We start from the raw sequence: 19,650 nt of genomic DNA, 5'->3' as shown, positions 1-19,650 counted from the left end.
TTATGCAGATTGACTGCTCACAACTTATGCTATGATAGAGGCAGCTATACCATATGATAGACTAGAGAGTAGGGAAGCATTGTCTGACTATAGAAGCTCAATATTGTTCTATACTCTGTATAAATTATTAACCAAGTCAATGCGTATGAAGCTTTTTATAGAACGAATTGTCCTACATATTGATAGACATAGAGACTATGGCACTGGAAAGCAGCACATGAAAAATAGGCGCTCGTTTCCATGCCTACTCTCCAACAAGCTACTTGAAAAATGTTGCCCACCGAGTTCTCTGTGGCTCCGGCAATACTCGCATACACCAGGCCGACAGTCCGCCCTCAAAGGCAAAGTCTTCCGTCTCCCACTTCTCCGACAGCTTATCCTTCCATTCTTCTATCCATATCGTCTGCCTCTTGCCGTCAGAACTTTCAAGCATCATCATCCCCTCAGGCACACGTTCGGAGGGCCGAAGCGGAGAGCCGGTATAATAAAACTCGTGTCGGGGATCACAGATGCCCGGTGGATGGGATGCTCCAGACTGGGATATCGCTGACTGGATATCGTGGTAGCACCATTGACACAGCATCACGAATGGGCAAGAACGACACAAGTACCAGTGGCATATCGACCTCATCTCACACTTGCAGTTCGAACACTCGGCGAAATAGTCGATTGTGTACACGCTCTGGCGTTCAGAAAACTCTTCATCCGGTCGTTGCGTCTTGTCATCGGCAAGATGCACTTGGTTCAAAGATTCGGCGACGCCATCTTGGAAATTCCCGCTGTCATCGCAAGACACTGTGAGAGATTCGGATATGGGATTGTCCTTCTTCCCTCCCGGCAGATAGTCCCTGTACCAAGCCTTGGTCAAATACAAGACTCCATTCAAATCTTCACCGCTGTCCGCAGCCGCCAGAAAGGTCAGAAAGAGGCCGATGAAGGCGTCATCATCGTTGGAAGGATCATCGTCCGCTAATAGCTCGATACTTTTCTTCACACGTCCGCGGAGAGCTGTTCGAGCGTTTGCGAGATCACCATGATCCCGCAGCCAACTCGAGATCACCAAACAGATATCACTAAATTCGGCCGTTTTATCCAATCTCAGAGGGGACCCGTCGCAGAATGGAATCTCTGGATGGTATAGACACACGGCTGCCAAGCGACTCCGTGACCGCACCCAGGCCGGTCTCATAGCCAAGTCATCGGGGTCGTCGGGGGAGGCAAGCTCGTACCAAGCTTGGATTCCTGCGCTGATCCGGCTGTTTTCAAACATCACGGATGCGATGAAGTATTTCGCCGTCGCCACCGCGTAGTTTATTTCCCCCACTGAGGCCTCGCCCCTTGCCGCAGCCGCGGCAACAAGATCAATAAACTTCCCATCATCCCGCATCCGCGCATAGTAAAGGAGTCTATATATTAAACGGGACGGCCAAGTTAGTATTGAAGCGAGGAACTCGGCCAATCCTTCTTTTTTGGTCCACCTGAACTCTTGAGGATGTGAAACGGCAAAATCTAGCACATCGTGAACACGGTGTGTCTGGCGCAGCTCCAGAAAGACCGAAAAGAACGAACACAGAGTATACCTGTCTCGATAATCTTCCTCTTGTCCCATGAATACTTCCCAGGCCTCGTTTGCGGTGACAACAGCTTTGTCGGTCATTTTCGCGAAGTGCTCCATTTGCGCAGTGTTCAGCAGCTTGCCGACAGGATCCTGCCAGCCACGCTCCCAGGAGGCGTCATGCAGCGACTCGGCAAGTTCAGAGTGCTCTAATGCCTCCTTGTACCTTCTGGTGTCGGTACATGCGCGACCCATGTCTCTGTGAATCACGGATAGCGCTTGTTTGCTCAGGATAGGATTCCAGAGATTCTCATCGAGAGAGATTTGGAATTCTTTGAGAGCTGCCTTGGAGTTGTAATGCAGGAGGAGCGCCTGAGCAACTCGAGCATGCCAGACGGGCGTCTTCTCGAGACATTGCATCTCGGCTGTGCACACGATCTCGTCAGGCTCCAATCTTGTGCCTACGTCTATCTTCCTCTCGGAGGTTGGAAATTGGGCACCTGCCATTTGAGCATACAAATATAGCATGGTGGGGAGAATTTCCGGTAATCCATCTTCCTCTTCGACATCTTTCGGAGCGAGCCAAAGTCGGGAGAAAGATTCTGCCAAACGAGAGAAAAGGACCGTAAAAGGACAGGCATCGCTTGCCACCGTCGAAGACAGAGCACAATCCTGCAGGAGCTGTTTAGTATCTGGGGAGAGCCAATTCAGTACGAATTCCGCCCTCTGGTTCGCCGTATCACGATCTTGAGTATCCCACCAGTAATGAGCAACGTCTGATGCGCGAGACGACATATAATAAATGGACGTGGTAAGGTAAAAGGCGCGGTATTGTTCAATGAGCCAGTGCTGAGGGTTGAATACCGGCTCCTGGGTGAAGAGACCCGCGAGTAGAGTGGCTATCTCTTCTCTTCGATCTGCTGCTTTTTCTGGATCTGCACGCGACAGATGCAGTGTCAGAAATTTCTGAGCGTATCTCTTGATCCTGAATAGCCACCTTTCTGATTTGGGTGCGAAGTCTCTTTGAAGGGCATAGAGTAAGACAAATAGAAACAACGCCTCAGCTCGCGTGGGATCGACCTGGATGGGTCCAGCTTCCACTGACGTGTTGAAGAATTCATAAAAAGAACTATGCCGCAGAGTTACAATGATCATGTCGTTGTCTTCTCCTTCATCCTCTGCGGGCCGCAGCGAAAACAGGGATGAGTATATCGTGCGAAGATCATCCTCCAGATTCAGGACCTCCTCTTCAAGGATGATCTCTAAGATAAGGTCGAGTTGTTCCACCGTCAGCGGCTTCTGAGCCATCGTCACAAATGAGAGTATGATGTTGAGCTGTTGAATCTGCGTCGTTGCTTCCCCGGTTGATCCTTCCCCATCGGATAACCCGGTCGACATCACATCTGGAGCCGACAACTCTCTAGCCAAACGCTGCAGTTCTGCATGCAGCATTGCGCTGATTCCTCGGGGCATCGTCCGGACCGCCCTCCGAATCTGTTCTTTGGTCCGGCAGCGCAGAACAGACTTAATGACAAGGTTGGCCCATTCCCAGAGGCCCTCCGCTTGCCCACATATATCCTGGACGACCTCGTCCAGGAAGTCTGAATAGCCGCGGAACAACTTGGTCTTCTGCAGCTTCTGAGAGACGTAGCTGTTCAGGTCGTCCTTGTTCTGGTTATTGGTGATTTCGATCTCCGGAATCCACCCAAGGGAGTGTTCATCGAGAATGCTGCGCACTGAATCCCTGCCCAGAAGTACGACTCGGATTGGTGAAGTCGGGCTCGTCTGGTCCTCTGTCGCATACGTGCTCTCGAGCAGACTGAAAAGGATTTCTTGTTCCTCTGGATCGGCCTCATCAATACCGTCAATGATAAAGCACGTTCCAGCATCCGGTGCAGACTCGACAAAGTAGTCAAGCAAGAGTTGCCTCCAGACGACGTAGCTGTTGGCTGGGTCCTCTTTCAGACAGAAATCCTCTGCATGCGCCGCAAATCCCGATCGCTGGACGACCACTTGCCATGCCAGGGTGCGCAGCGCTTTGTTGAAAGAGCGTAGATCGACGTCGTTATTCTTGAAGAAGAAAGAGGCGACTATGGGCGCAGATGGAGCGGATGGGTCTGCCATCGCGAGATCACTGATGATCTTCGATGCCAGGTATGATTTACCCACACCAGGACCCCCGTGAATCCAAAGCAGTGGCTGGGGGCTCTGCCACCAGGACCGTATCCTGTCTTCAATCCAGCTGCCCGATCCAGGTATGCGATTCTCGTTAATCGAGGAGAAGACGCGGCCAGAGGCAGAGACGGGATCTAGTGCCCTCTTCACCGTGTCTAGTCTCTCGCGATCAGTCCTGTTGTCATCTCGCTCGAGTAATTCCGCGGTGTTTCTGAGCGCCTGGTGAGTGAGATCGAGCCCATGAGCGGAGACCATCTTGTGTTCCTGGCTCGTCAATTCCTCCAGCTCGCCCAGGAGCGAACTAATAGACGTATCCTCAACCAGGACGTTCTTTGTCCATTTTGTAAGTCTTGCTCTGAGCGACCCCCGACTTAGCAACTTCTGCGACGCTGCGCAGACACGAAGGAAATTGACCAAAACTTTGACAATGATGGTCTTCATCCCTTCACTGAGAGGAACCCCCTTGTACGAGTCCAGACGGAGAGCAAAATGACCGAGTTTGTGAAACAAGTCCGTAAGCATGTCGAACGATTCACTGACTCTGCGAGCACCTCGAATCAGAAGCATCATGGCGCCCATGATGGAAGACGCTGGAGGAAAAGCTGCCGAGGCTGCACCCGCAAGCAGATCGCCCCAGTTCTCAAACGGCGCCAGAATCCTCTGCATAGCCTGCAAGAGCGGCCGCCTCTTCATTCGAAAGTCCTCAAAATGGTCTTTCTCTGCGTCGAGCTGACGGGACAGATCCTCGGGACCGCGGATCTTGGGGAAGTCGCCATCGGTAAGTGCGACCCCGGTTTCTTTAGCATAGTCGTCGCAGGCAGAACGCCAGAGTGCGGACAGTGTGTCATCCAAAGGGTCGCTTGTCGTTCGAGCCATGGTGGTTAGGCGCGCACTCGTGATGGGCAGTGAGGTTGTACCCTTGTGTTTTGGCAGAGGCTGACATGATGCCCCTCATTTCAGGCAGTTAGCTTCCTCTTCAGGATTAGCTCGTGAACAAGTGCTATAGCAGCTCACAACAGCTTCAATATTGCCATTTCTGGTCATATGTCGTCTATCTACATGGATGTCTCTTCTCCTAATCACTCACGTGTTCCATTGTAGTTGCAAGATTGCCCATGAGAGAACTGTATTCTTTTCCGCTTTGATAGTAACACACAACCCATCCCTATATGCAACACAGTAGCATTGAACTATCATGATTGATCTAAGCGTCACCTCCTCCGGGTAAAAGTCAAATGCAACGGCCCCATGTACAGCACAAAGTTGTCCTGCGCTTGCTGCACAAATGCCCACCCATCCTCCCCCGGGGCGAATCCCACATCAAACGTTGTTATCAGTTTGACGAGTGTAGTGCGAAGATTTAACAATGCCACTGGCCGGCCAATACAGTTATACGGACCTATCGCCGTCAGCTCTCAGTATTTCAGAATCACAGGCGGGTACATACCAAGAGTAAACGGCGCAAACGCCGAGCGATCCTTGATCAGATCCGGGTATTTGTACCATCGCTCTGGGATAAACTCGTCCGGCCGCGCATAACATAGCTCAGCTGCGCGATACAATTAGCATCTCCTGGCACATCCCACAGCAGACGTAGCCTTACATCTCCCCATCGCATATTGCGGACAATACACCGTCATTTCCCCAGGAATATGCACGCCCTCCACCCAGATCCCCTCTGCGGGAGTCTTCCGCCACAAAGCCCCGGGAACAGCCGGATACATCCTCAACGCCTCATTAATCACCCCATTGAGATGCTCCAAAAGCGTAACATCAGCCCCGCGCACCTCCCCCACGTCATCAACGAACGGCTCAACCTCCTCCCGCAGTCTGCGCATCTCCTCAGGATGCCGCACGAGCTCGTATAGAATCGCGCAAAGCGTCACGGCAGTGGTATCGCTGCCCGCCACGACGATCAGCCGCGCATCGCCGTCGAGATTCAGTTTCTCCGCCGCGGTGGGCTCCCGCCCCTTCAGCGGGGCGAGCAGCGAGGCGCTGATATCGGGGATCTGCACGTCCATGCGCATGCGTGCTTGGAGCCTCTCGCTGCAGAAGGCTAGGAAGCGCCACCAGTCCCTTGCGACTCCGGGGATCCGGAGCAGGATGAGGTGCAGCCACGGGGGGAAGAACAGGCCGACTTGGTTCATGGTTGCGTTTAGCAGGGTGATGGCAGGATGTTCACGGCCGGTTGTGAGGCAGTCAAACCCGCGGCCGAAGGAGAGATCGCCCATGACGTCGAAGCTGTATAGGTAGATCCATTTGCGGACGTCGACGGTTTGCAGGGTGGTTAGTTGGGCGATGAGCTGCTGCTGGTAGGTCTTGATGCGCTGCTCGTAGCCGCGGACCATCTTGTCGCTGAAGGCGGGGCTCCAGGTCCGGCGGCGGGCGTTGTGCTCTTTGATGTCGCGGCAGTGTTGCAGGGGGCGGGAAGGGTAGGTGGAGTCGTACCAGGTGGATTTTGTGCAAGGGGATTGGGAGCCGTAGATGGCTGGGACGGCGGATGGGTAGAGAATGGAGAGGTCTGAGGGGCCGGTGCGAACGATTGGGCCATATTGGCTATGTAAATTCTGGAGGGTAAGATGTGCTTTGCGATTCGGGAAGATGAACCAGAGATTGGATACGCGGGCGAGAAGAGGGCCGGGGAAGGAGTGCAGGGGGTGGAGGAGGAGACGGTATACTAGAATGCTGGTATAAAGGCTGGCAAGATAGACCAGCATATAGCTGTAGTGGGAGAATACGGTTGCGACGGTGGTGGAAACAACAAGGAGGACGAGATAGATACGGCTGTAGATGTGATGCTCGCCATGTCGAAAGTAAAGGACATGGCTGAGGATGCCGGCAATAGCGATGAGAATGTATGGAGCCATTGTCTGCTGGAATCTGGGAGTGGGCAGGAATCGAGATTTATAATCAGCACAGCTGACGATGACATTCCAATTTAGGCGGAGTGTGTTACAGCGATTGCACTTGCATATCGCTGACAGTGCATCGATACTTCATTGGGATTGGCCGCCACAGCGCTTCTGTTTATGCAAGGGTGATTGAATTGTGTAACTCAGCGCACCATATGTACAACTCTCCGCTCCGTACATAATGCCACATCACAGAGCAGCAATGATGGCATTATACGCCGGCTTGGGCTGGTAGTTGCTATTGAACAACAGAGGAGAAGAGCTGGAGCGCCACGAGTCCTTGTCCGACACACCCCAGACGGTGATTCCCACACACTTAGAGACACTCAAGCATGCATTGACAACCTATTCTCATTAGCTTCGATTACCTGCACCTGGCGAGCAAAAGACTTACGTTGACGTAATCCTGGGAGCTAGCACCCGCGATATCAAGCTCAGTAATAGCGACCTCAGAGACGCCGCTGGAGGCAAGGGCAGTCAGTGCTGTGCACGGGGTCAGCTTTACGTAGACAAATCAGGAGGGGAGACTTATCCTTTGACGTTTGGGGAAGCGCCCGCACCAAGGTGGCTTTGAGAGCCTTTCCAGGAGAGTCAGTATACATCATCACAGCAAGGTCATATTCGGCTCACCGATTCCATCGATAGGAATGCCCGCAGCCAACCACTTCTTGACATGATTCACCATCCCCTGCGTTTTGGCATAGCTAGCCGAGTCGAGGCTTTGACGGTCAGATACAGCTCACGTCCAGCCAGAACAAATGCTTACTTGTAATCGTTGATGTACAGCTTGGCAGAGGGATCCACGGAGCGAGCCGTCTGGAAGGCGATGCGCACGAAGTCCTCGCCCAGCACCCGGTAGAAAACGCTGTTGCGGAGGGAGCCGTCCTCGTTGAAGATCTCGTTGACGACGTCCTTGGACATGTTAGCTGGGCTGGCTTCATGTTGGATAGACGGCAAGTTACCCAGGCGTAGATCTGGCCCTTGTACCGGGTCATGATGGTGGTGATGTGGTTCTTCAGCACCGAGGTCAAGGTGTTCTTGTCGTTGATAGACGACACCCAGGACGGGAGTTGGGAGTGCCAGACTACACTGTCAGCTTATCCTGTATCCTTGAGATGTTGTATATTGGGGCATACGCAAAGTGTGTCCGCGGACCTTTTTGCCATTCTGTTTGGCATAGTTGACCTATTTGAAATTAGTATATACTCGGCAGAGATGAGCAAATTTCATACCAAGAAATCAGCACCGGCAAAGTTAAAGTTTCCTCGAGATGCTAAACAGAGATATGTCAATAAGGTATGTCAGCCAGCAATGACAGCTACCTACGCTCAGTAGCATCCCACTTCATGCTATTCTCCGGCGTCAACTGGCCAAAGTCCTTGCGCACAACGGCCTCATTCTGGGAGTTCTGGAGCAGGTGCTGGTCGGCGCAGGTGCCAAAGTACTTTTTGCCATGGGATGTAAAGGCCTGGTTGATGCTGGTTGCCTGGCGTTCGATCGCGGCCGACGAGACCAGGGAGACAAAGAGAATGCTGCTGAGGAGCTTGCTGAGGACGACCATTTTGAATTCGATTGAATTGAATCAGATTTTTGGATGTTTGAGTTGCTGTTGTTGTTGTTGCTGAGAGTGAAGTCTTCTGACCTGAAAGCCGTATTTATAGTCGAAAGTGCTGCCAGAAGTACAGATACTCCACCGGATTCAGGGTCTATCGTTTAGCCTATATTCAGTTTCATCCTTCAGTCCAATCAATCTATCTGAGGAAATTCTGCAGAATGTTGTCACTCTGCGACTGGGCTTGTTTCAGCCAAGCTTTACTTTAATATCCGCTTGTCGATCCTCCACCGGTAGTAGGGTCCTACATCAAATCAACGGCAATTGATAGCAGGTCATTTTGCCGATTGAAGAGGTCAGCCGGATATATTCCTCTTTCTATGCGGATCGAGCCGTTGCCCCTTTTGTTAAGGGTCTTCTCCTGAAGACCACCCTGTCAGCTATTGCTAACCCATCTAACCTGATCCACCACGGCCGCCATCTGGACTCCTGCATGTATCACCATCGTCCGTATCAGAAGACAGGCTGAAAGGATAAAAGTTACAATCCTGATCATACCATCCCGCCCAATGCCATCACTCATTCTGGTTCGAAAACAGCGTCCCTCAATCATCCGCAGCAACTTATCCACTGTTGCCTACGAAAACAGCGCAAGCATATCGTTCACATCCGCCTACTGCCTCTACCCCGTATTCACAAAGGGCTTTTCCCCGATATTTCCATGCTCTGCAGACACCCATGCATCGCAATATATACGCCGGGCTTGTATGACAGGCATATACAAATAGCCTGTATGAACCATGCCAGCTGCTCCGTATCCGCTACTCTCCAAGACTGAGACACCGATTCGGACAGTGTGCCTTCCCTGCGGGGACGAAGGGACCCGTCTAGCCAGTTCAGCACGCCACCGCAGCCACAGTTTGATATAGGGAGGTCGCAATGCTTCAGGGGTTGTTGCGAGGGTGCCAAGGTCTGTCGAGAAGGTATGTGCTGCGGACTCGGCGTTGATCGGGGTGATGTTGCTGGGGTTGGCGAAGCAAATGAGCTAGCTATTCGCTGGGTCATGATGTTCAGCCGACGGTTGTATCCGCCGTGCCGACCTTTACGTAAATGTTGCGACTGGCAAAGTTGGAATCAGGCTGTCGAGTTTAGATGGCTTTATGCTGTATTACAATCCATATATCCTGATTGTCATTGATGCAGTGAAACAGCGAGACTGACGGATCGCCTGACGGGATGAGCGTGGTCAGGTTCGAGGATAAGGGGGATTGATGCTGCTCCTGATTCGCAATCTCACAGCAAAACGGCTCTGGTTCTAGGCCTATTCCTCTCGTGGTTATCGATCCACATCCGCATCATGTTACTGCTGGAGCGCAACTGCTACGGAAGGGGATGAAGTGGGACTACAGGCTGGAGCAGTCGTGTGGGTACATGCAAATAGCTTCGACTGTTCTTCTACAGGCGCTAGAACCGCTTCTGCAGACATCCATGTCCGTCCAGATGGCACCAGAGGAGGCAAGAGATTCACTCATACTTGAGCTATGAATACATTATACTTTGGTCAACCCCCGATGTTGTTAGGAAGACTTATTCACAGATAAGGTTAATGATCATTTACTTCCACCCCTCGGATTCAGGCCATATGTGGGCAGCGACATAGGAATATATTCAATGAAGTTATTTCGCTGCTTCTCTCCGGTGTCCTTTGCATACTCCCTCTCCTCCCATCATCTATCAACCTCTTGAATTATTATGATGAATGTCATCCTGATAGTCAGGACTCTTATGATGAAGGCCCTAACTAAGGAAAATATCTGAAGGACGACGTACAGAATAACTCACATGGAACAGATCAGACTGATGATGAAGAAAGCCACTCATCTAAACCATAATGGAGTAATGGGCCGGAAGTAAACAGTCCCATCAATGCATCGATAGTGAATCATGATTTCCACACGTTATTCAGCATTATGCTAACTAATAACGTGGACTTACATCTAACGTCAATGACTTATGAAGTTCACAAAGCAGAGAACAAGGGATGAGTGGCTAATGGCTTAACTTAAACCATCAGATACAATGTGACATTATGTTGCCGGCAGAAATACCAATCCTTCTGAGTATACAAGGATAATTATCCGTGTGGCTTGAGCCTAGCCCCCGAGGGTTTATTCCCACTGGTGCCTACACGGAGTCCCCAAGCTCTGAATAACAGCCCTCAATTGTTTGTGCTGTGACAATGTAGCCAAGGCATCTTGCAACAGACTCGTCAGGGGCTGGGCTCGGAGAGGTCCTATTCAATTGACTGACATACCTCCAGGGAACGTAGCTGAGAAGATTGTCATGTTCCTATCTTTCGACTCAACGACGCTGTGATGCACCTCGCGGCCTTGCGTTGATGACTAGCTGCAGTCTGAAAACGGTGCGGATTCAGATATCTCCGCAGGCGATCAATGCCACCAGATGCCTGACACAATATCGGGCGAGTACATTGGCAAAATCGCAACGCAGTTTCCTTGGCCCTAGAAGCGATCAGGCTGGTCTCTGTATGCGTAATTTGCGTTTGCTGGGTTCTTAGCTGGACCAGTCATTTCGGAGCTTGTTGGTAGGACTTCCGAGTCTGTTCAGAAGGTAATAGAAGTGGTAAGACATTCTCATACTTTAGCTGCAGGATACATTCTACTACGGTCAACGCTCAATCTTGTTGGAAATGTTAATCACAGACGAGTTGAATAGTCTCTCCTGGATCCTTACATCCAGTGCAGTATTCGTACGCCGAAAAAAGGGAAGCGTCAAACCAAGGCCCCAAGTCCAGCCACCTCCCTATACTCAGCCAACCTCTCAAAAACGTCCGCACCATTCCACAACTCACCATCTTCGCCGTCGCTCTTCTCCGGCATTCCTACCTGCTCCAGCGCAAATGATCCTCCCACGGTCCCGTAGCAAGCCGCCTCAACCACATTTCCCGTGTGAAGGTAGCCTACGGCATACGCCCCGAGAAATGCATTACCGGCACCGGTCGGATCGACGACCTTGGATTGCTGCGTCCACCCTGGTCCGGACGTATAAAAAGGGGGCAGCCACGTGGGAGGGATATCGCGAGCGACAACGACGCTACCGTTCTCGCCTGCCCGGACGACCACGGTGCCTTTCCCGTCTGGGCCGACGCCGCTCTCCAGAATTCTGCGCGCCAAGGACTCAATCGTGGCCTTGTATTGAGCGGTTGCTGGTGATTCACCAAAGAGCGCGGCGAGCTCTAGGTGGTTTGGGGAGAGCACATCGACGACGTGTGCGGCGTCCAGACATGGCTGGAGGTTCTCGGGTTTGCAGGAGTAAGGGGCAGGTTCCCAGACTATAAAAGGGCGGTCTAGCGCGCCTGCTTCTTTTCTGAGAGCGAGGAGGCTCGAGACACGGGTTTTGATGGCTTGGGAGGTCTCGAGGTAGTGGTATGCTTTTGAGGTTAGGAGCGGGGTGTTCTTTAGGTTGCTGTCGTGGACTGGGAGGAGGGGTGTTGTGTACGTGAAGTGTTTCGCTGGGTTGATTAGTTCTTCTTGTCGTCCATGACGGATGAGTCAGGAAGTTCCGCACGTCCAAACGTAGTATCCTCATACTCCAGTAAACCTCTGGTCGATGGCTTGTCTGATTCTCTTTCTACGATCAATGTTGTATCCCAGCTTTTTAACCGGTCCTCCATGAGCTTTGGAAAGTCATTTCCCGTATGAATCATCCAGCCCAAGGTATGGCTCAGCGGATGGCGGAGGAATAATCGAGCACCAAGCGTGGCTGCACCAGTCGGATCAGCCCAACAACAGGTTGTACATCGCAGTCAGTTGAAAACACTAGAAAAGAACCAACCATAGGCACCAGAACCGCCAAGAACATCGATTAATGGCTCCTGGTTGGGGAAGCGGATCTCGTCGAGGACTACCAAGCCGAGGCTTGTGAAGGAGATGCTGGGTGTGTTCATGATTGAAGATCAAGAGTCTCTTTTTAGTGTCAATATGGTATCTCGCTCGTTCTTATCAAATTGACGTTTAGGATTATTTGACAGAATTATACTCACCTTCATGGAGACAGCAAGTCGCGGACTCGCTGGTCACGTGACTGAAATGACAAATATTTGGCGTAAGTCAGTCACCTGACCTCTCATCTACCAAAGCCCTAAGTCCTTACTCCTTACAGAACCAGCTCTCCGTGCAGTTATAATGTGACTTATGGCTTTAGGTCCTATGATATTTGTGGAATGCACTGTAAGATAGGCTAAGTTGTCAAGACTTATAAAGCATCATTGGACTACCGTTGCGAGGCTGACTACCGTACGTTTTGATGATAATGTGGAAGCCTTGGAACGCAGAATCTAGTGAAAAGCATATTAATCACATAGTGGGATATAACTTGGCTGGAACTATACCAGATACGTTAACCATTGATTCCTGGGCCATGCAAACTTTACCTCATCTGTATCATTACGCAATTCTGCATCATCAATGCCAGATTCAAAATGTCTCAGCTAACTCTTCGCTGCGTCGTTTCTCGAAGCAAACGGACACGAAAGGAGGACTATCCGCACCATGGAATACAAGCGCATTACGAGCTTCATAACAAGAGTTCGCTCTCTTAAGTCCAAGGAAGAACAGCCTGAGCCACTCATACAAGTCAGAAAGTATCCGGTATTCAAGGATAAATACTGGGAGCCATGCCTCATGTTGTATCGAGCTCGCATCCCCTACAAGGTCTGGAGTGATCGCGATGTCCTTATTGCGCATGGCGCTGCTCACAATGAGGGCTTTCGAGAACTACATCTCCTCGTCAACGACATAGAAAAAGCAGCTCAGACACTACAGGAGGGGGGATACCTTCGCACAGCCCTGAGCTTCCTCCAGGGTGACCTGGGGATACCTGAAAGCGAGATTTCCAAAACGTGTCGGCTGGTTAGTCCTACCGCGCTTGATGAAGGGATCGCGCGGTGTCGAAGACGGACGCCCCGCGATCCGGCGGAGATCCTTGCGGACATCCGCAAAGGGCACGAATGGCTTGATGTCCGGGGGGTGGCATTGCTCGCGGCAGAGAGCTGGGCCTACGGGCCGATTGGACCAGAGGACGAGGAGCCCATCCCCGAGCTGCACGAGTACTTCAACTCTCATGTTGCCTTGTGGCTTGCCGGCAGTTCCAAGAAGCGTGTGCAGGACATGTATGTCCAAAGTGTTATCGCGATGATTATCACTGAGCTTGATGAGGCCTGGAGTGTCGGATTTGAGAAGGGTGTAAGGGTGTTATACCGGCCTATACTCTTTGATTTAATGCGGCAGAACCACGAGAAACTGGTCGGTCGTCTCCGAGCGTGGGCGCTGGGGGTGGGGTTGTTGTCCTATGAGGAGTTTCGTGATTATCATCGGAGTCGAATCGAGAGGGAGATGAATCTGCAAGATCTACCGTGCCCGTTTTGGTCGCATGGCTTTGTCCGCGAGCGGCCCAGATTGATGATCGAACGGAGAGTCGAGAGAAGCGGAGGTTGCCCCGACGCGGTAATAGGGTACAAGGCCATCCTTCCGAGATTTACTTGGCTTGTCAAGATTCCTTCTGGGAAAGGATGGATCCAGATCTCGATGAATGTTTTCCAAGTGATTAAGAACAGACACGGCAAGCGAGCCTCGGTGGGGGACTGATGTTGTCTGTGGAAACTCAGCAAAGAGTATTCAAAGAGCTCCAGGCATCCTGGGTGTTAATTAATTGCGTATCATATGTGTCATTGAATCCACAATTGAAGAAACTCTCATAGTGTCAGATGATACATTCGGCCAGAAGAAACAGGAAGAACTTTTAAAGTTCCATTTGCCTTATTCCATGAGCAAAACACCATGAGGAAAATTGGCAGTTTTAACACCTTGTAAAGTGCATGCAGTCTTACCCGCAGAATTCTAGGATACTAGTATGACATGATTCACAGCATGCACTGCAACTTTACCATGGAGCACAAGATAGACAAATCAACAATTACATCCATCATTGCAAAACATGGCAATCAACCTGAACACCCACTGTTGATGCTGCAGGTCTTATTTGCACATCTAAGGCAGCTGCACCATAAATATACGGGAGGCGAGTGGGCAGTTGGATTGGACGCTGCATCTCTGCAGATAGAAGCTGGAGTCCCTTATTGATCAGTTTACTAGAAGGCTACTTACTATATCTTATTATCAGGTTATTGCTTAGTTAACATATGAAACTCTATTCAAGTCTAGCTAGCCTGAAGGCCCGGGTATATGAAAGTTAATGATCGTCGTACCAGACCCCGCTATCGACTCGTCTATTGAAAGCGGGGTCCCGCGATCTGCCTTGGAGGCAACGAGGGCATCAACAGAGCACATATATACACGGTATGTGGAGGAACCTGGTATATGCATACAAGCCTCAGGAAATGAATGGTAATTCGTCAATTCTCCTGGTTTGAGAGGGGTCCTTCTTCAAGCGGGTAACACACCCGGTGACAACATGCCGGTTCACTCGGGAGTGTTATCTTGAAAATCAATCTCACAGAGCTCCGGACGAGATGAGATGCGTGATCACTTCCCTCACGGAATTCGGCCGGGCCGGTGATATGCGGTGGTGGAGCCCCGCCCCGATACAGGTCTGCAGTCCGCTAGGGTTAGGGCTGCCCGCCCCATATGTCATGTGACATGACCATGATGTACGTTAATGTTTATCTTCAAATAAACGAATGCATGGCATAATTCATGATTCAGCCGGTAGCCGGTCAAGCTGTCCGTGTAAAAAGGCCCTGCCTTCGGTGTTTGCGAAGCCTCCGATCCCAAATGCCGGAATAATCCGGCACATGCGCGTCAACGACGCCCCGATCCAGTCCCGACTGACGCGTGTGAAGCGCTCCTTGGCGGGTAATTGCGTCGGCCGGTTGTACAGGTCCAGCCCGAAAAGGTGGATCGGGGTGCTGATCAATTGAATCGATGCGGGGACTGCGAGCTGCGCGATGAGGATTTTGAGATTCTCGCTGGAGGCGACCGAATCGGGAATCGAGGCGGACACTAAGGGCGGGAGATTGAAGGAGCCGAAGATGGTGAGGGCGTCGCGGATGAGAAAGGCCGAGTAGGTGGCTAGGGCAAAGGAGCGAGTGACGGTGCGGATTTTGGGCTGGGAGGTGGCTGTCGATGTTGCCCCGGATTGGGGGTTTGCGGTCTTGGTTGCAGATTCAGCTGTAGTGGTTGTCTTATGACCGAATAGTTGAGCAAACTTGACGTCTTTCCAAATGCCTACGGACGAGTTCACCACAAAGGTGGAGAGAAAGGTGGTCGTGCCTGCGATGGCATGGTCGACGGCGGGGTAGACCTTGTTGAGGATGGTCTCCGTGGCATTGGCCGTTGCAAATGTCGCGGTATATAGAGACCACACCAGCAGACTTGGTCGCGATGTGAGGAAGGTTGCAGGTTGTGTGATAGAAAGCCAGAGATGTCGGCGAAAAGCAGGCAAGAGAGGTTGATTGTAAGATGACTTTTCCACCACCAGCCTGGATGCTGTTAGTATCAACCAGGGACAGGAGCCAGGCCGGAGACTAACCGGTCGAGGATCATAACAGCTGGAGTCACTAATGTCGCTGAACCTGCAGCAACTAGAACATCCGCCGCCAGGTATTCGGCGAACCTATTGCGTTGGCCACCAAATGACCAGGAGTGGCGGGTGGGAAAGTCTTGGTCCATGGTGCTCAAACAACAGTCATAGAGTCAGGCGGTTTCAAGTTCTAAATGGGGTATAAATATGCAAAGATGGATAAACGCTTCTGGCTATGCAATGCTACAGCAGTGTTAGATGAGCAGTGGTAGACCCATGTCGACGGACACGCGACACTCACTGTGATCAACGCTAATGAGACGAGACAAATGAATGACGGTATCAAGCAAGAGTAGCAAGGGTCAAGAATGAAGATGAACCACCGATATAAGAGACAAAACCCAACCATGCCAACTGTCACCGCACAATTCATACTACCGGATATGGATCATTTCGGCGGTTGCGGCCAATCAGACATTCACCGGGCCGGGAGGCCGGGTACAGTCGGTGGTTTTGGTGAATCTCTGCTGATAGGAAAAGGGAGAAGCAATGCCGAGTCCATCGGGGCAAGGATGAAGGACTATCATTGGAAAAAATATACTGAAAAGTGGATCGGATTAGCAATAGTTTCACTTTTGAGTGTACCTTAAACCACCAGGGACCATCCAAATTGCGCGGTTCTAGAAGCCTGGATGATCGGCATCCGGGCTTTATCTCAGGCACGCAATCAATCCTGGCGATAATTGATTGCGGTGGGGTTGCCCTAACGAGTGTACCCTGTGCCCTATTGCCTCTTTTGGTAATGTGCCCCGCCACCTCAGCAAGCAAGTTATGACTATTCATTGATTGTTCTTATTTCTGGTCTCAGCTGTGTTCAACCAGTGATTGCATAAGGAGCAAGTTATTCTCGTAACCGGACGAGGCTCAAGATGTGGCTACTTCTCCTGGGGCCTGGGGGTTCAGGGAACCTCGCATGGAATTACCAGATTGAGCACATCGTACTCAAATGGCGCAAACCTCCCCAGAGACGTAACCGGGACGAGAATAACAACGATGACAAAGGCTAAAGGCTACATACACCTACAAGCAAAAGGTGGCTTGCAGTCTTGCCCGCTAAAAATAACTAACTACGTGATAAGGAGTCCCTGTACCAGAAATAAACACGTGATGTGATGCCCCAGGCCGCCAATTTTCAAGGCCGAGATTAAACCGCGCAAGTCAGATACTCGAACGTAATAATGATTCAGGGGCGAGGCCACTGAAACGCTATTGCGTTGAATCCAAACAGTGGGTCTCAAGACCAAAAAAATAACAAGCATTCTGATAAGTCATTAATTTAAACAAATGATTTCTGCAGTAGCACTCTACACAGTAATCCAGCGCTTGAGTGAGTGGCAGCCTAGGTTAGATCAAGTATCGCGAGATCTATCAGACCAGGCTGGTATGCATCCAACCTCTCGTCTCACCAACAGAGCAATGAGTAGCATAGCAAATAGGCTAAAATCCAAGCCCTGTTACCGGATCAAAACGCCGATATCTGCAACAATGGGACTGCCTGTATGGACTTCCACCCCTCGGACATCATCATCATGTCGAATATTGACACCCTTCGCCTTCCGTTTGTGCACCCACCCTACATAATCACACAGCACGAGTTCTGCTTCTTCGCGGACGTGTAGAACATCTTGCTCTGAGCGCTCAGCCCCTCGCTCTTGGAGACCAGGTCGTCGATCTTCTCTCCTCGTTCCAGAACCTAGCAGGTGTCAGCTCTCGCCTCGCGAGTTTCCAAAGCCAACTTACACTTTCGATAGTCTTATGTAGCACAATCTTGGTCTCATCCAACTCCTTTTGAATCTTCATGATACTGTCGACCTCCTGGGGGTTCTGGTAGGTCGTAATGTACGTTCGCAGCTGAGGAAAGGGAACGGGGTTTCGCGAGGTCGCGGCTGAGGGGTTCTGGGAGAGGAACTCATCGAGGATTTTGGAGAGGATCTGATGCGCTGCGAGGGAGGGGTACTCGTTATCACTGATGATGACACCAGCGATGCCCTGGGTTCGGGCGTAGACGTGGAATGTAAAGTCTGCCTTGATCAATACGAGCTAACCGACGACGTCGATGGATCTGTCGTACCCTGCTCTTGAATATCCTGTCTCTGGCCCTGTTTTGTCCGTTCGGCAACGGTCTTGCTGAACATAGTCATGAACTCGCTGATACTACCCCGAGTGAAACGGGAGTAGCTGCTGAGCTCGCGCTCAGCGCAGAGCTCCACAGCGGGTTGCTGGGCATTTTGTAAGATCTGGGTGAAATATCCAGTCAGTCGAGTCAGAGACTTGGGAGAGTAGGGATGAGAGCACGTACTCCGATGTAGACAATCTTCATTTTGGCTGACTGGGGTAGCTGTGATGACGGAATGGTGGTCCAGATCAGGTGCGGGGAAAAAGGTCGGGTCGGAAAAGGGGTGCTGTTCTGCCACCGCCTGCCTAAAAGCCACCTCAACTGTCTATGTCCAAGGCTACAAACAATGACCACCTAGTATGACTTGACCTCTCACCATGTAGCGTGATGTGTGAGTCGAGATTAACTGCCGGGTCCATTGATCATTGAATGTGCAAATCAGAAAACTTGCACCTGAACAGGTAGTGTTATTCCACACGTCATGGAACTGGACTCTCAGCAGTCGGGCGACCTACCGATACATCCGCTGCTGCTGCTGCGAGAGGAAGAACCCCAGGGGGGTGCAAGCGCAGGTCATACCCCGGGACCCCATATTACTATCGAAACGCAGGCCGATTTGCTCCCTGCAACCTGCCAGAGAAGTTTGAGAGTATTGCGACGCGCCTAAAGGGTTTTCAGAACCTCTATCGGAACTTTACCTACGGGACCGATTGAAAGTCTTTCTTCTCGAAAGCCTGATTGGAGAGGATATTCCAAAACCTAGGCCCGATAATCCGCTTATAATAAGTGAAACAAAGCATCCAAGAGAGTCAGCTTATGGATCTTCAGTCAATTTAATAGACCTTGCTCTTCACTTGATCTCAACGCGCGGCCGTCAAGCTTGTTAGCGGGCATGGAAAATCTCTTCCGCGTAAGACATTGCTACGAGTTATTTCCATGAAACGACAAGTCTTTAGAACCATAGAAGCGTTGACTCTGCGCTTAAGGAGCGACGAACAACTCGCAAATGAACTAGGATGCACCATTCCGCCCTTCTGCGCCTGTGTCTTGCTGCTGCGAAAATTAAGGATATCCCAAGCGGGGTAGCATCGGTTGAGGCATCCATGGATGTTAAATTCGGTGACCGTTGGCCGAGAACGATTACCTGGAAATAATACTTTCAGGAACTATGCCATAACGCCCTAGATTCCGTTGCGGCTGCATACAAGACAAATCCGCCTCCCGGAAGCCGAAAATCGAAGGCAAACGACTCGTGAAGTTATTGATCATATAATCAGCAAAGTTTGGCAGCACAGTAAATTTGCTTTCTCAACTATATTCTCAACTATATTCTCAACTATATTCTCAACTATATTCTCAACTATATTCTCAACTATATTGAGGCGGAGCTATTCGGTGGAGTAGATAAGGAAATATAGACCCAACAGTTCCTACTAACTGCGCGGATCGAATGCGACTAAGTTCGCACCAGGCATGAGATGGCGTATGTGCATTCAGGTATCAGCCCTTTTCCTCCAAGATCCGTCCTAATGCTGCTGCGACCATGGGAAATGGAACCTGTTTCTGGGAACCTGTTTCAAGGAACGGACCGTCCAGAATGGAGCCTTGTATAAGACCAAGGTACTGGGTTGAATACTACGAATCGACGAGCCGGATTCCCACAGCCCCAGAAGTGCCTGGTGCACTCGCTGGGAAAATCAAGCATAAACAAACTGACCGA

At 50.9% G+C, this 19,650-nt stretch overlaps 7 protein-coding genes across 7 annotated transcripts; 1 reads left to right on the top strand and 6 right to left on the bottom strand.

Moving 5' to 3' along the window:
- Positions 1-259: 259 nt before the first annotated feature.
- Positions 260-4,606, bottom strand: Aud_007385 (NACHT domain protein; the record flags this gene model as incomplete). Its single annotated transcript, XM_043292278.1, has 1 exon — positions 260-4,606. One exon carries the CDS (start codon positions 4,604-4,606, stop codon positions 260-262), a length of 4,347 nt encoding a protein of 1,448 aa, XP_043148213.1.
- A 335-nt stretch (positions 4,607-4,941) lies between these two features.
- On the bottom strand, positions 4,942-6,597 carry Aud_007384 (cytochrome P450; the record flags this gene model as incomplete). Its single annotated transcript, XM_043292277.1, has 3 exons — positions 4,942-5,129; positions 5,178-5,279; positions 5,334-6,597. The coding sequence occupies 3 exons, from the start codon at positions 6,595-6,597 to the stop codon at positions 4,942-4,944; spliced, it is 1,554 nt and encodes a 517-aa protein (XP_043148212.1).
- A 234-nt stretch (positions 6,598-6,831) lies between these two features.
- On the bottom strand, positions 6,832-8,203 carry Aud_007383 (endo-1,4-beta-xylanase; the record flags this gene model as incomplete). The annotated part of the gene is made up of 8 exons (XM_043292276.1): positions 6,832-6,987; positions 7,037-7,125; positions 7,273-7,361; positions 7,409-7,554; positions 7,605-7,726; positions 7,779-7,827; positions 7,875-7,915; positions 7,969-8,203. 8 exons carry the CDS (start codon positions 8,201-8,203, stop codon positions 6,832-6,834), a joined length of 927 nt encoding a protein of 308 aa, XP_043148211.1.
- A 2,783-nt stretch (positions 8,204-10,986) lies between these two features.
- On the bottom strand, positions 10,987-12,161 carry Aud_007382 (pfkB family carbohydrate kinase superfamily; the record flags this gene model as incomplete). The annotated part of the gene is made up of 3 exons (XM_043292275.1): positions 10,987-11,726; positions 11,783-11,977; positions 12,050-12,161. The coding sequence occupies 3 exons, from the start codon at positions 12,159-12,161 to the stop codon at positions 10,987-10,989; spliced, it is 1,047 nt and encodes a 348-aa protein (XP_043148210.1).
- Positions 12,162-12,765: 604 nt separating this feature from the next.
- On the top strand, positions 12,766-13,860 carry Aud_007381 (uncharacterized protein; the record flags this gene model as incomplete). The annotated part of the gene is made up of 1 exon (XM_043292274.1): positions 12,766-13,860. One exon carries the CDS (start codon positions 12,766-12,768, stop codon positions 13,858-13,860), a length of 1,095 nt encoding a protein of 364 aa, XP_043148209.1.
- A 1,066-nt stretch (positions 13,861-14,926) lies between these two features.
- On the bottom strand, positions 14,927-15,903 carry Aud_007380 (uncharacterized protein; the record flags this gene model as incomplete). The annotated part of the gene is made up of 2 exons (XM_043292273.1): positions 14,927-15,713; positions 15,764-15,903. 2 exons carry the CDS (start codon positions 15,901-15,903, stop codon positions 14,927-14,929), a joined length of 927 nt encoding a protein of 308 aa, XP_043148208.1.
- A 1,484-nt stretch (positions 15,904-17,387) lies between these two features.
- Positions 17,388-18,134, bottom strand: Aud_007379 (palmitoyltransferase YKT6; the record flags this gene model as incomplete). The annotated part of the gene is made up of 4 exons (XM_043292272.1): positions 17,388-17,507; positions 17,555-17,835; positions 17,886-18,051; positions 18,114-18,134. 4 exons carry the CDS (start codon positions 18,132-18,134, stop codon positions 17,388-17,390), a joined length of 588 nt encoding a protein of 195 aa, XP_043148207.1.
- Between the last annotated feature and the right edge of the window lie 1,516 nt (positions 18,135-19,650).

The sequence above is a fragment of the Aspergillus udagawae genome (genome assembly GCF_001078395.1).
Source record: "Aspergillus udagawae IFM 46973 DNA, scaffold_5, whole genome shotgun sequence".
Classification (NCBI taxonomy): domain Eukaryota; kingdom Fungi; phylum Ascomycota; class Eurotiomycetes; order Eurotiales; family Aspergillaceae; genus Aspergillus; species Aspergillus udagawae.
The sequence above is the reverse complement of the archived record's forward strand: the minus strand, read 5'-3'. Positions and strand labels throughout refer to the sequence as shown.